Source organism: Contarinia nasturtii, unplaced genomic scaffold (assembly GCF_009176525.2).
Source record: "Contarinia nasturtii isolate CC-2019 unplaced genomic scaffold, AAFC_CNas_1.1 Cnas_scaffold_3116, whole genome shotgun sequence".
In the NCBI taxonomy this organism is placed as follows: Eukaryota; Metazoa; Arthropoda; class Insecta; order Diptera; family Cecidomyiidae; genus Contarinia; species Contarinia nasturtii.
In genome coordinates, this window is record NW_022200428.1 from 350,037 (window position 1) to 363,355 (window position 13,319).

Here is a 13,319-nt window from a genome sequence, read left to right on the forward strand (position 1 = left end):
TTACCGAAAGGAAAGTGGTTCGATCCCAATCAAAACAAAACTTACAACGGTCCACGCTGGCTGAAGAATTATCCGGCACCAATTGATGTTTTACCATATTTTATTTTGTCATGATTAACAAAAGATTTTTAATGTGGAAACTAGTCGATTTAAAAATTTGTTTTACCATTTCCCGTTTGCCAATAAATAATTTGAAGATTAAAAAGTTTAAAATCGAAATATGAAATTAAAAAAGCTTTATTGTAAGTTCAAAGTTTAATTCTTGTTTAATGAAAATAAAAAGTTTTTTGGTTACAAAATTCATGTTAGAAACTTAAAATAGAGTGAATGTTCAGCATACATTTGAAGTGCAAAATGAAAATGTTCAGTAGGTTAAATCACCCAAACCTTGTTTGAGAATTGAGAATGCATGACATTCTTCGGGCAGTGCGTAATGATGCGCTTGAATTAATTTTATAGCCAAATCAGCGGGATTTTTGTTGAATTTGCATTTGCCAACAGCATTCGAAATAGCTGTTGAATGTGATCGATTTTTAGGCGGGACAAAGCCGTTCGACTCAAATATATCTGCTTCAAATTCATCAGGTCTTGGTCGAGGAATTAAACCTAAGAAGTTACAATATGCATTTTGTTCCGATTTATTGTTGAAATACATCGCTCCTGAATACATTGCGATCTGTACTTGATCATGAATATCAATACGTGGAATGGTTGTCATTGCACTGACTTGTAATTTTGATTGATGAAGCAAGTCATTGTGGAATTTACTCAATTTTGGTCGGTACAGGAACAGGGCCGCATTTTTGCTCTTTTTAAATGTGGAAAGTAGTCGATCGCATTCGAAGGAGCTCAAAAGTATTAAATAATACTTTCCACTTGTGCGATCTTCGACTCGAGCTATCCACCAAATCGGACGCATATATGCGTCTTTGGCACGCGATGGTTGAGAATGATACAACGAATAATCGTCTGCGGACCACAAACTCGAATGGAAACCATAATATCTCTCGCACTTCGTACAAACTTGCGTAAAGTCTTTTGTTACAAATATGTAATCAGACCATGCCTTCGTTTCATCAACATGGTTACGAATGAGCTGAGAGTTTTCGAGACTCTTTCCGAGTGAAATTAAGCACTGTCTTTTCAACAAATCGGACAAAATAGTTGTTGTTGCACCTTCCGAAATGAAGTGTTGCAATTTTTTATCGAATTCGGGTTTCACAGGACTCATTCGATTCGGCCTTTCAATCTGACATTCTTGTTCGAGTTCCATCTCTTTTTCCAGCTCTCTCTCCTGCTCTTCGTCCAATCCTTGAACGAAACGCTTCACATTGCTAGCTTGCTTCTCTACTTTTTTTTGCACACTATTTTCAAGGTTCGTGATAACATTTCGAAAATCGCTAAAGTCTCGAGCCAACTTATTGAATTTATTTCTGGTGATGTCGGCCAATGGTGCTTCTTGTTTATCGCCATACATATCTTCAAGTTTTGTTATCTCACCATCAATGACCGTGCGCAGAAGGTGATCCAATGACAGTCTATCGTTATGATTCCCACAAGTTAAGTGTCCGATTAGCTTTTTGGTGTAGTTATGTGCACCAGCAGCCCAATGTACCGTATTTTCCGTTTCGACCGTTTTACTATTGTTGCAAATGAATTCGACTACATGTTGATTTGGTGTACATTCGTGTGGCTTTGCTTTGGATTCGCAAAGCTTTTGTATTTTCAAATCAGCTTCATATGAAGCCCAAAATGCAATCGATTGCCCTTTACCCAGCTGCCTCATTCGCATGCACGCCTGCACCGTTTTATCTCGCGTTATATCACCCGACAAAGTGACGCACGCCTTCCAATTCAATGGGAATTTTAAATCGGTGCCACGCGTATGCACATCGTCCAAATACACCAAGCATCTGTTCAACTTTTCGCGATAAACTGAGCAATCGAATTCCGTTACGATTTCTTTGCGATCAATTGTTTGAATCACATCATTTGTGTCGAAAAAAACCGCTGCATCGAAGAAAGTGTCAGGAGCTAATGCCAACCATTCTTTTGCCACTTGTTGGTTATTCAATTCCAACATTAAAGCACCTGGAAAAGTGAGATTGGTAACATTTAAAAATAAATACTACTATACTAGTAAAAGTCAAATGGTAAATTTTACCTGAATCTAAAAGCACCGGTATTTCGCAATCCACCAATTGTCCAATTATGGCTCTGCCACTTACGTTTGCTTCGAGTGCCTTGTAATCTTGATTCTCAGGTAGCAAAAGTGTTTTACGAACTTCTTCGTTGGTACTTTCGAGTTCGGGCAGATCGTTTTGCTCCACTGACATCGGCAGAATATTTTTGGTGTCATTCGTACCTGAAAATCCTCTTAAGGGATGTTCCAAAGCAAAACTGCATAAATCCCAAGTGGAACACATCAGCTTATATTCAAATGTTTTTGCTTCACGCGGAAAAACGAATTTGGCGAGATAAAAGTCGATGACATGCATATTAAAGCGATACGTTGGATAGAGGATTTCATCGCGTTGTTGTGGATCACTTAAATTGACACCCGAATAAGTTTGAATTGATACGTCGATTAGTGACGATGAAACACTTTCCGCCCATTTATTGTAAATTGCCGGCGCATTGTGACACATTGACAAAGCATTGAATGTTTCTTTGAGTTGATCGTTGTTGAGCCCTGAGAGAGAAAAAAGAACAGTTTGATGAAATTGAGAAATTTTAGAATTTTAAAACGAAGTCAAATCAAACCTGAATAGTAATAGCTCATATCGCGACGTCGGGATGACCAAATTCAGTTTGTTCAGCGGCGACGTCTTTTGCTTCAAAAATAAAACGAAAATAAGTCAATGATTTTGTAATCAGAAAACGGGTGGTTTCTACCTTTGAATGGTATTGCCATTTTTCGGCCGCCTTCTCGTAAGGTTTTTCGTTGCCCTTTCTCGTTCACTCCATAGTTAACGCGCCAACGCTTCATTAAAACTAATTTTAGAATTTCAAAGCGCAGCAGACCGCTCAAAATCATGATAATGTCACGTTCTTCCGTCAAAAATACGTCCATAATTTGATGGAATGTATTTTTATCAATAGATTTTTCTCTTAATAAAAATCGTAATTCATTTTTAGTGTTTGGTTTCATTTCTTGGAATGCGATATTAATGCGACCGCTAAGAAAATCTTCGATAAGCAATGATTTTAATTCCTCGTAAACTGATCCATCTAAAATTCGGCATGGTGTAAACACATCATCACGATGATTCACCTTTGGTGCTCCAAAAATTTGACCTTTTTTAATGTAATTCTCATCAAACTCAATCTTCTCGGGACCAAATTGAATGTACAGCTTTTTCATGTGGTATGGAATACGCTTTAGCACAGCTTGAGCAATGAGCCAACGATTTTCTTCAAGAGAAGACTGAGTACCCAACGTATAGACTAACTGATATTTTGGATGTAAAATCGCATCAGATTCGTCCAAAATGTTTCGCACATTCGCCTCGATCCATTTATGAACTTGCAAGAAATAAGCGGCTGCTCTATAATCGGACTTTTGAATTGATTCGTAAATCTTCAGTTGAAATGATAGCCGATATTCGGGCAATGTGAGAATGATACCTGAAATACATTTTTTTTTTTTTTGGAAATGCAGTTTCAGTTTGAATATTAAAAAAAAAGGAATAGAGAATCATGACTTACCTTTCATTTGCTTGCACTCCTCATAAATCTTAAGCATTTCGCTGACATGTTTCTCAATTTTCATATTTCTGCGGCAAGGAAAGATATACAATCTCCGTTTAAGCATTCCGCCCAAATAGCGTCGCAGCGATTTCAAGTTTGTGGCAAATAATGGTTTCAAAACTGTTATTTGGCATGCTTCTTTGCCATTGGCCAAAATTGCAGCCACAATTGGTGTAATAACGGCGGTCTTTCCTTCGCCCATGTTCAACTGCATCACCGAATGTTTTTTCTCACAATTTTTCTGTGGGGCCATCATTTGTCTCGCGACATCGACTTGAATGCGACGAATCATCAAGTTCTGTTCGATTTCGAACAGCACCCATTCGGGATATTCGCATGGTTTCCAATTGACGTGCGGTTCATTTTGCATTTCTCTTGTCAATGCTCCCTTCAGATGGTCTTGTTGCGAATAGAGGGCAATTCGTTTTTGTCGTTGTTCATGCACTATTGTCACTGCTAAAGCGCCGACTACCATCTTCAACGGATTGTCTTCTTTCGCAGTGATTGCCGGTAATACTAGGCTTGGCACGGCACGCGGAAACATTCCGGCATCGATTAAATGTTGTGAATTTGATCCATTTACAATATTTTCGTAAACTGACCACCAAAAGTCAACTGATTTTACTAAATTTGCCGAATTTTCCACCCAAATACTTTGCGCTTCTTGAATTACCTCCTCAAAATCATCGATGCGTTCACACATTTTCATTTTATAATCAATTTCATACTTTTGCCAATCCATTGAACAAAATTCAACATATTTCAATTCATTGAATGTTAACGGATCAGATGCTGGTAAACATTCCAAAGTCTCTTGAACTTGTTGAATAAATAACGCAAGTTTTCGATTGTTATTCCAAATTTTGAGCCGTTGACTGATTGCCAGGCTGGCTTCGGCCACGTTTATTTCACTGACGTCACAGTGAAGCTTGATTCCATCGCAGGGCCAATTTATTGAAGAAATCATATTCTCAATAGCTTGTTTAATGCGTTCATCATATGCTAGTCTTTCAGGTGAGTCCATAGAATAATATAGGGAAAAAGGACGTGTATGATAACTGCCCAAAATATTTCTGACCACATTCACATCATACTCCATTCCTTCGCCAATTTGGTATTTTTCAATCGGCGGAAGATCGATTGAACAAAAAGCTTGTGGATTCATTTGAATTGCCTGCAATGCCAAAATTGGATCTAGCGAATTGTTTTCATGCGACAGAACACTCCAAATAAGTGCAAATTGTTCTTTGTTGAACATTCCTCTTCGAGCATACTCATATAATGGTATCCAAAGATCCACGAATTTTTGATAAATTTGATGATGTAACAAAAGTTTTACATTTTCCATATTCGCTGTACCGTCCAATGTGTCATTTGACATCAGAAATCCTTTCAAATTCAATCCTTTCGGTACTACGTATTTTTGGTTATGATAGAGAACCGAAATGGTTCGTGTTTCATTCGACGGGGTTTCGAACGGAAAGCTTGCCTTCGATGTTCGAAGCTTTTCATATTTTGCGAATGTTTCGGATATTCTAAGATTTGGAATGAACGGTAAAGATCGAAGGTATTGTCGTTTATTGAGAATGTTTGTTGTTAAAGTTTTCATCTTTGGTATAAAATACAATTCATGCAATCGTTGACTGTCTTCCAGCAATCGATGCGCAATCAAAATGTATGTGTCTTGTGCCGAACGTGGCGGAATGATCGATGGCCATTCAACTTGTTGATAAAATTCTTTCATTTTTCGGTTCGGCGATAATTTGGCGATGGCATCCAGCATTTTGGTTGCATCTTCGTCGTATGGCGCCGACGCCCATGCAAAACCCGATTGTAATATTTGTAAAGCGCATTCAGTGCCAGACATTTTGGTGAATGGTTCCATTTCACCGTGCGATGTGACTGCGTGTAAGTAAGCCAAAAAGAACCATGCCGAGTAATTGCTACTGCTAGCTTTAATTTGAGAGCAAAACTCATCGATTTCATACTGGTGGAATGGTGGGTTTCGGAGATCTCCATTGATCTTTACTTTGACTGAAACATGCAAATTGGTGTGCTCCGTCTGAATTTCTCCATGTGGAATGATCAGTAGTTTTTTCGAAGCGTTTGTTATTGAATTTTCATTTGGCATACTTTCTAACAGGAGTCCGTGATGAAAACCATATAAAGTGCCACATTTTTGCGCGAGTCCCACTCGCATTCCCGCAAATTCATTGGATTCCATATCGTAGATTTGCCGCCGTGCCGAAGCATCAACAGTGAACTTCAGGCGCATTCGAATCAATTCGACCGTTGCTACCTGCGGTTTATCCATAAGAACGTGAATGAATTTCGGCACTTCCAATCGCGATAAATGCGTTGCAATTTTTAAATAGCTGCCACTGGTGATATCCAACATGAGTCGTTGCGTTTTCATGTGAATCAATCGGCGTTCATTTAAATCCAGTTGATATTCAATTCCATCTTGATTCGAGAAATTTTTGTCGCTAAACAATTTCGGCCGAAATTCAATGACGTTTGTTTGCTTATTCCAAAAGTGGCTGTAATTTTCAATCAAATGATGGGGAATTTCGTTTGCTAGAACGGAAGGTGGAACAATTTCTTTTTCGATTCCGTCACGTCGCTCAATTATAAGTGTTTCGTTTTCACACTGAAATTCGTAGTTGCAATTATTGTACTTCTGAACGGTTGAGAATGTGTAGGCCGAATCGGGCTGAACAGCAAATACAAAGTTGCCAAATGTTCTTTGGAATATTTCTGCTTCGGTTATAGTAGTTGGTGAATGCACAACTGGCCTATTATTTACCAAAAATTCACCGGTTATAATGTCAATTGTAATGTAGTTTGCGAAGCCCTTCAACAATACTTCAAATACCAGAGTTTGTGGATAATCAGAATAGAAATATGATTGAATCGACCGTGCACAATCCACACGAGACCATAACTGTTTCACCAATCTGTAAATGTCATTCGGCATTGGCATGCATCCCTCGATCATCGATCTTATTGTTGGCTCAATATGAATTCCAATGTTTCGCACCATTCGCAGCAGCAGTCGCAGGTTTAAGGGCATTTCATTCTGATTGGCGTTTGATAAAATATTGTTGTTCATAGTTATGATAAATTGAATCCATACGCGTGGCGCAGAATACTTGGTTTGTTTGTTTTCGACGAAAATTTTCTCAAAAAATGTATGATTGTAGTTGATGAAAAATGTCATTGCTCCGGCTATCGAAACAGACAATAGCTTCATGTGCAATTGCTTATCGCTGTGAAGACTTGAATTGGTCGACTCTTTAATTGCATGTGTAATTTTCTCAATCCAGTCAAATGCAATGCTCCGAATTTTGTCCAAAAGATTCACAATTTGATCGGCCAACGTTTCGTCGTCGTTCATCTCGAACACTCGAACCGCGATCAAAGCGGCAATCAGCAATTTATTTGGATGCACCTTCAGGAAATTTATAAAAGAAATGGCGAAAATTAATTCAATGCAACTAATAAAATCGTTTTTGTCATTCTTAAAACTTACCCAGTTCTTCTTTTGTTGTTCGCAAAATTTGTCAAGTAATTCAATCATTGCTGCGGCGAATTTGGAGTCATTGAAGTCTGTGTGAGATTCTCGAATTGCGCCATCATCTCCAGCAATTCCGGCCTCCCAAAGAGTTTGAATGACAAGCGACAGAACTGAAGACTGTTCCAATGAAAGTGCTTCAGTTTCGATCATAGCGTACAATTTTCTGAGCTGTAACCGATGACCATCAGCACGAAGCGAACCGAAATTTTTGAATTCCGACAATGTTAATCTTTCGTGGCATTCATTTTGTCGCGATAAAACCTCATTTTGCGTGTGGTGCGTTCCATTTAAAGTCCATTGCAATGATTTATATTCATTTTCCACGGGCAATGTACAAACGGTGTTGATGCACTCATCCGATATAGCAGAAGGTAATGTTGATTGTGAGCCATAAAAAGTACAACCGATGCCATTTTTAACAACAAAACATTCAAAGCTACTATCCACATGCTCTTTGTATTTATACGATGAATTGCTTCCTCCAAGTGAAATGAACATGCTGTTAGATACATTGAACTGATTAATTTGGTGGTAGGCAACCCAACCTCTCCTATTTGCGGCATCTACCAGACTGGCGAATTCAAAACCTTTTGGATTTTCGCACAATTTTGTGAAACTGAACAAAACATCTCGCAAACAAGCAATTTCAATTGGGCATCTTAGCTCAAAGGCAACAGCATTTTGTTCATATGTCTCGGTTGGAAGTGGACGTTCATACATGTCAATCCTCATGTTCCTTATCTCTTTTTCAACGACACATTTTTTACAAAATTTATCGTGTCTCGTATAGCCATAACGATAATTTGTATAATTTGTATGTACCATACGTTGATCTTGATTTCGTAGACTTTGAACTTCATCCCGACCACATTGCCACTCTTGTCGCTTGCATGCAATACCATGCTCTTCAATTCGTTTAATTTGAGTAACAACGTTTTGCATATCGGCACTTTGTTCGGCAAATTTAACAGAAAATGAATTAACCGATACACTTTTCTCCTCAATGAGCCCGGGACCTGTGGCATTAGCGTTTCGCTTCTTGAAATATTGCTCAAGCTCAAAAGCAATGGCCATATCTTCACGTTGAGGTAACAATAACGAATTTATTATGTTTGGATTGATGCTTGTTCGATGTTGTTTAAGAATTGGATATGTTCTGCATGCAATCTTATCAAGTGCGGCGATCAATTTTAAATATACCAAAATCATTCGACTTGTGCCCAATTCATCGCCTTTATACAAATTGTCAACGGCAAATGTGTAATCAAAGATCCATGCTCGAAGCTCATCGGGCCGAAATGAAATGCATTCAACGTTCAGTTGATACAATACCCAAATTTCGAAATCATTGGCGTAGAGATTTCTCTCAGTTTCATTGGTTAATTGTTTAAATACCGATACAGTCGGTGCATTCGTTTCTTTTCTATAATGGCGAGACAGCTTTTTGACCTTAAGTTCGGACCGATTTCGATTCGAATCTGTTGCACATTTCCGTTTTTCCAAATAGCCTAATAGCTTGGGAATTTTTTGCTCAACATCAGCATGAAAATCAAGGTCAACGAGTGGCAATAGTCGTGCACGATTTTCATCATCTGTCTGTAATTTGTTAATTTGATTGTTGATTTTGTGGCGAATTTCTTGGATTGTCTTTTTCGCTTGAGACTGGACATTTTGATGTAACTCATCAAAATCATGAACCTCTGAATGTTTCATCAAATCTAAAAGTTTTTCGATTCGACGGGCCAGTTTTGCCATACACTGTGTTAGTAAATCAACATCGAGCGTTTCGTGCATTTCATTCTGAAAGGTATCAATCATGCGAGTCAAAAACTGCATCATTATTAATTTGTACAGTAATTTGGCTTGATCTTGACCGAGCACCATGGTGAGATTATGTTGAAGAAATACTTTTAGGCACATGTAAAAACTGGATCGCCTGAAGAAATTGTTACTATGTTTGCCCAATACTTCGTCGCGGATTTTTTTCGTAATAATCGGAAATTCGTTCGTTGTCGCAGTTTTGCTGATTTGATCAGTGAGCAGGGTTACTAGCCATTTTGAGACATAGTTTCGATTTTTGGTTTCGATTGGTAGATCTTGGTACATAAAACACAGTTGATCGGCAAACTCTTCCGAGCAAATCAATTTTGAAAATGGCACGTTCAGCGATTGGATCGGGTAATTGAACTGTAAAATCATAAGTATTTAGAATCATCGGAAAATGTTGATCTGAAAGCATAAACAAATTACCTTGATGTCTGAGTCATTGCTGTAGATGTGCTTCGGATGAATATTGCCAGGAAACGTGGCCACGATGACGCGTTTCGATTGATCGAAATCAACTGGCATGTGAATCATAATGCCACAATTTTGACGACGAACAAACATCCCAAATGTGTCACCAGGTTTTAGAGATTGAATTTGTTGTGACACGGTGTTTGGTGAAAGATTTTTATGTACTTCGTTCAACATATTAAGCATCTTGATTGTAGCCGGTGGAATGTGTTGGGTCAATAGCTCATTTTCGGTCACATTCTTTACCATCGCTGACACCAAAGCCAATTCTTCGCTACACAAATGTTCCGATCGGTTTTGCGGCAAGAATCGCGGCAATACCACATGATTCAAAAGTATTTTATACTTTTCTTCAATATCCTCGTCCACTTCCATATTCATGATTTAAAATTATTATTCTAAAAAAATGAAAACAAAATCAATTGTTATTGCACATATACGAAAAAGAATGTAAATATTCATTATCTTTCTCTCTCTTAGTTTTAGTTACGTATATCGTTTAAATGTAGTTTGTACATTAAATCATTGGATACTGGAGGAAATATGGTGATTTATTTTTAAATTCTTCATCATTTCGAAAGAATATGAGAAACGTTGTTTGGATATTCAGTCTTCGTTAGTATTTAATATTGTTTATAGCAATATGAAAAACAATTAAACTCATTTATTCATAAACAAGCGAAAAAGAAGCGATTCTGATTATTCAAGCATTTCATTAAATGAATAACACAAATAAACTAACTATACATCATTGGCACTTATAGCGTTGTCGCATGTTCATGACGGCAACATTTCCAAGAAAAATCCATTAATATCGAACCACCATATTCGAATAAACAAAAAAGGGCGTGGATAATGTGTTTCCTCTTTGGTATAAATTCGAAATGCACGACTTGATATTTTTTTTTCTCTCTTATATTCTTCTTTTTGTACTTCCAATTTATGAGACATTTTGCAGTGAAATATTTATAACAGAAATCATACGCATAATGAATAACCTTCTTGTTTTAAACAACGGAACGAATTAAAGTCGAAATTTTATATCGAGACTTGATTTTAAATTCAGAAAATTCAGAGATTCGACCGTCGCTCTGAATGTTCCACACAATTTCTTATGGATATTTTTGATTTTTGATGAAAACTTTATTAACATTTTGCTCAATCTTTTAACACACAAAAACACATTTTGCCACCAAATTTAATGAAATCTTGAAATCTAGAGAAACATTTTTGTGAGCAATTTTGAAATTTAATTGTGCAATTGCAACTATTTTCTCTACAATAAAAAAAGAATTAAATAAATTAAGAACTGTACCTTGTTGAAATCACCAGATTTAATTGAAAATAAATGTGATAATTTATAGTCTGAAAGCACTTAAACACCACAAAATTTGCCGTTTTAAGCTACGTTCAATTAAAACCAATATATTTGTTCTTTCAATTCAAATATCCGAAAAATTCTGTTTATAAGACACTGTCAATATTTTTTTGTCCAATTTATTTTTTTTCTTGTTTAAAAAATCACTAATTTGTGTCCAAAACAGGAAAAACAAGGAAAAAAATCAAGCACTAAACAAGGCTAACGCTCTTCTTCTCTTTCAAATCTTAATTTGAAAACCAAACTGACTTCGCTGACGAGTAGTCGTTGAATAATCGACGCTGTATCCATCTGTATCCATTGAGTTTGCCTTAGAATGGCTTTTGTATTGTATTGTATTGTATCAATGTTGGTGTAAGCGTGTATGTGTATACGATAGTGTGCTTTGAGAATACATTCAATTCTGTTTAGCTCAATTATGACGTATGTTTTCTGTTGGTGTGATTTTACGGTCCCAAATTCACGTGTGGGAGGCATTCCTTTTCTCCAAATATTTGATAAGCAAAAATGTCAGTTAAAATTGTCATTTTTTTGATAAAGAAAATCAGCTTGTGAATAATAAGTAATGTAGTTCGTTTAATCATGAAATAGCGAAAGAAATGACTTTATTTTGGAATAATCATGATCAACGGCTGTTTAAAGGGATGAAATCACTCATTTTGAGTGCAAATGATCGTTCATTTTATTCCGATTTGATAGTTTTCCAAGTAGTTTTCTATTTCTCATTCAGAGTGATTTCCACAACGGCGATACGTTTATTCAGCTAACGTAAATGAGCTTCATTGTCCAAATGTGACTGTTTTGAAATGAAATTCGCTAAAAATTGTTGCTCACATATAATATCAAGAGTTTATTCATATACAATCAAGCAATTCCTTTTGGAATATAAACATTGTTTATTAAACAAACTAAAAGTATTTTTACTCACACTGTAAGACAGACACAACTCTTTCGATAAACGTAAATTTAACTCAACACGAATTAATTTGTTTTCATATCACACGATCACATTCGTCTTACTAAAACTAACACATATGAGTACAAGTGAATGCTGCAGTAAAAAATGATATGAGTGGAATTCGAATGCATAAGTAGTCTTCGAAACGGCTTTCAATCTGTGAAAGAATTTACTGATTTTTGCTAAACAAAAGACGATATTGTTAAAAGATAGGAAGAAAAAGAATACATTTGAATTCAAAAAACAAATAAAATTGATAGAACGGTAGTTTTTACTTGATTTCTCATTCCTTTTGTACAAAAAAGTGTTTCCTTGGTAAAGTAAAAAGTAAGTTAAAATAACATCTAGTGAAAAAGGTCATAGTTCTATTTGATTAAAATTGACAATTTAAAATTTCATTTCTCGTTGATACTTTGTAGCAAAATGAAACAATTATAGAGAGAATATTGGCAATTTCATAATTTTAGCAGTGTTCTTATCAATTTTCAAGATGCGATACATCCACTGCAACTTTGTATTGATTGGCGTGCAGTTTTTTTTTTTTTGGATTGCACTATTTTCAAGTTAAAGTGTGTTTTTGTGCCGTTGAGTGGTAATAAAATAAAGATTTCACGAAAAAATACGTATCTATTTAGATTTTTGTTCATTTTAAAGCAATAATTCAAAGCCAATCTACTCGTAAATTTCAATTTCAATTTACTCGTTCCGCTTTGACGAAAAAACGTTCGGAGTTTGTATTTCATGCAACCTTTAACAACTCATTTTAAGTATGAATGTAAAGAAAGGCGAAAAAGAACATGAAACCGTTCTTATTTCGACTACGATTCAAAAAAGTAACTCTTCTCTTCTCTCCCAAAGAACTTTTACATGAGAACAGACGGTAAAACGCGAGTCGAGTTTTAGTTATTATATTTGATTTTATTCTTTTGCATGACATCAGCAAACGACCGATTCAGCATGCACATTATCCACGCGATTTTTTGTTTATTAAGAGTAATGTAATCATGGTTTAAAATAATGTATTTTTTTTGGAATTTATATTCAAGCGAGATTTTAGAACAAAACATTCATAAATTTACGATCATCATGAAAATAAGTGAATAATGAAATATAGTGCATGGATATTAACATGCGCATTGCGCGGGCACTTACGTAGTTGCTTTAGGTGCCTTATAAAGTATTACAAAGCATAGTTAGTTAAAGTGACTCAATGAAATGATTGAAAAATCTCAACCGGTTCATTCGCACTCGTGTTTAATTGTTTTCTTTTCTCTTATAATCAACAAACATTCTGTAGCAGGGCAACAATGAATTTTGAAACAAAATACGCATTAAATTTAATTAATAATTGATATTTTCTC

The 13,319-nt window shown here is 36.1% G+C and overlaps 2 protein-coding genes across 2 annotated transcripts; both read right to left on the reverse strand.

The window, feature by feature from the left end:
• Nucleotides 1-364: 364 nt before the first annotated feature.
• Nucleotides 365-2,648, reverse strand: LOC116349683. The gene is made up of 2 exons (XM_031781228.1): nucleotides 2,165-2,648; nucleotides 365-2,091 (listed from the first exon to the last, which is right to left on the reverse strand). Exons 1-2 carry the CDS (start codon nucleotides 2,646-2,648, stop codon nucleotides 365-367), a joined length of 2,211 nt encoding a protein of 736 aa, XP_031637088.1.
• LOC116349684 lies at nucleotides 2,582-10,972 on the reverse strand. Its single transcript, XM_031781229.1, has 7 exons — nucleotides 10,938-10,972; nucleotides 9,578-10,020; nucleotides 7,283-9,514; nucleotides 3,709-7,201; nucleotides 2,896-3,627; nucleotides 2,764-2,834; nucleotides 2,582-2,692 (listed from the first exon to the last, which is right to left on the reverse strand). Exons 2-6 carry the CDS (start codon nucleotides 10,001-10,003, stop codon nucleotides 2,779-2,781), a joined length of 6,939 nt encoding a protein of 2,312 aa, XP_031637089.1. The 5' UTR covers nucleotides 10,004-10,020; nucleotides 10,938-10,972; the 3' UTR covers nucleotides 2,582-2,692; nucleotides 2,764-2,778.
• Between the last annotated feature and the right edge of the window lie 2,347 nt (nucleotides 10,973-13,319).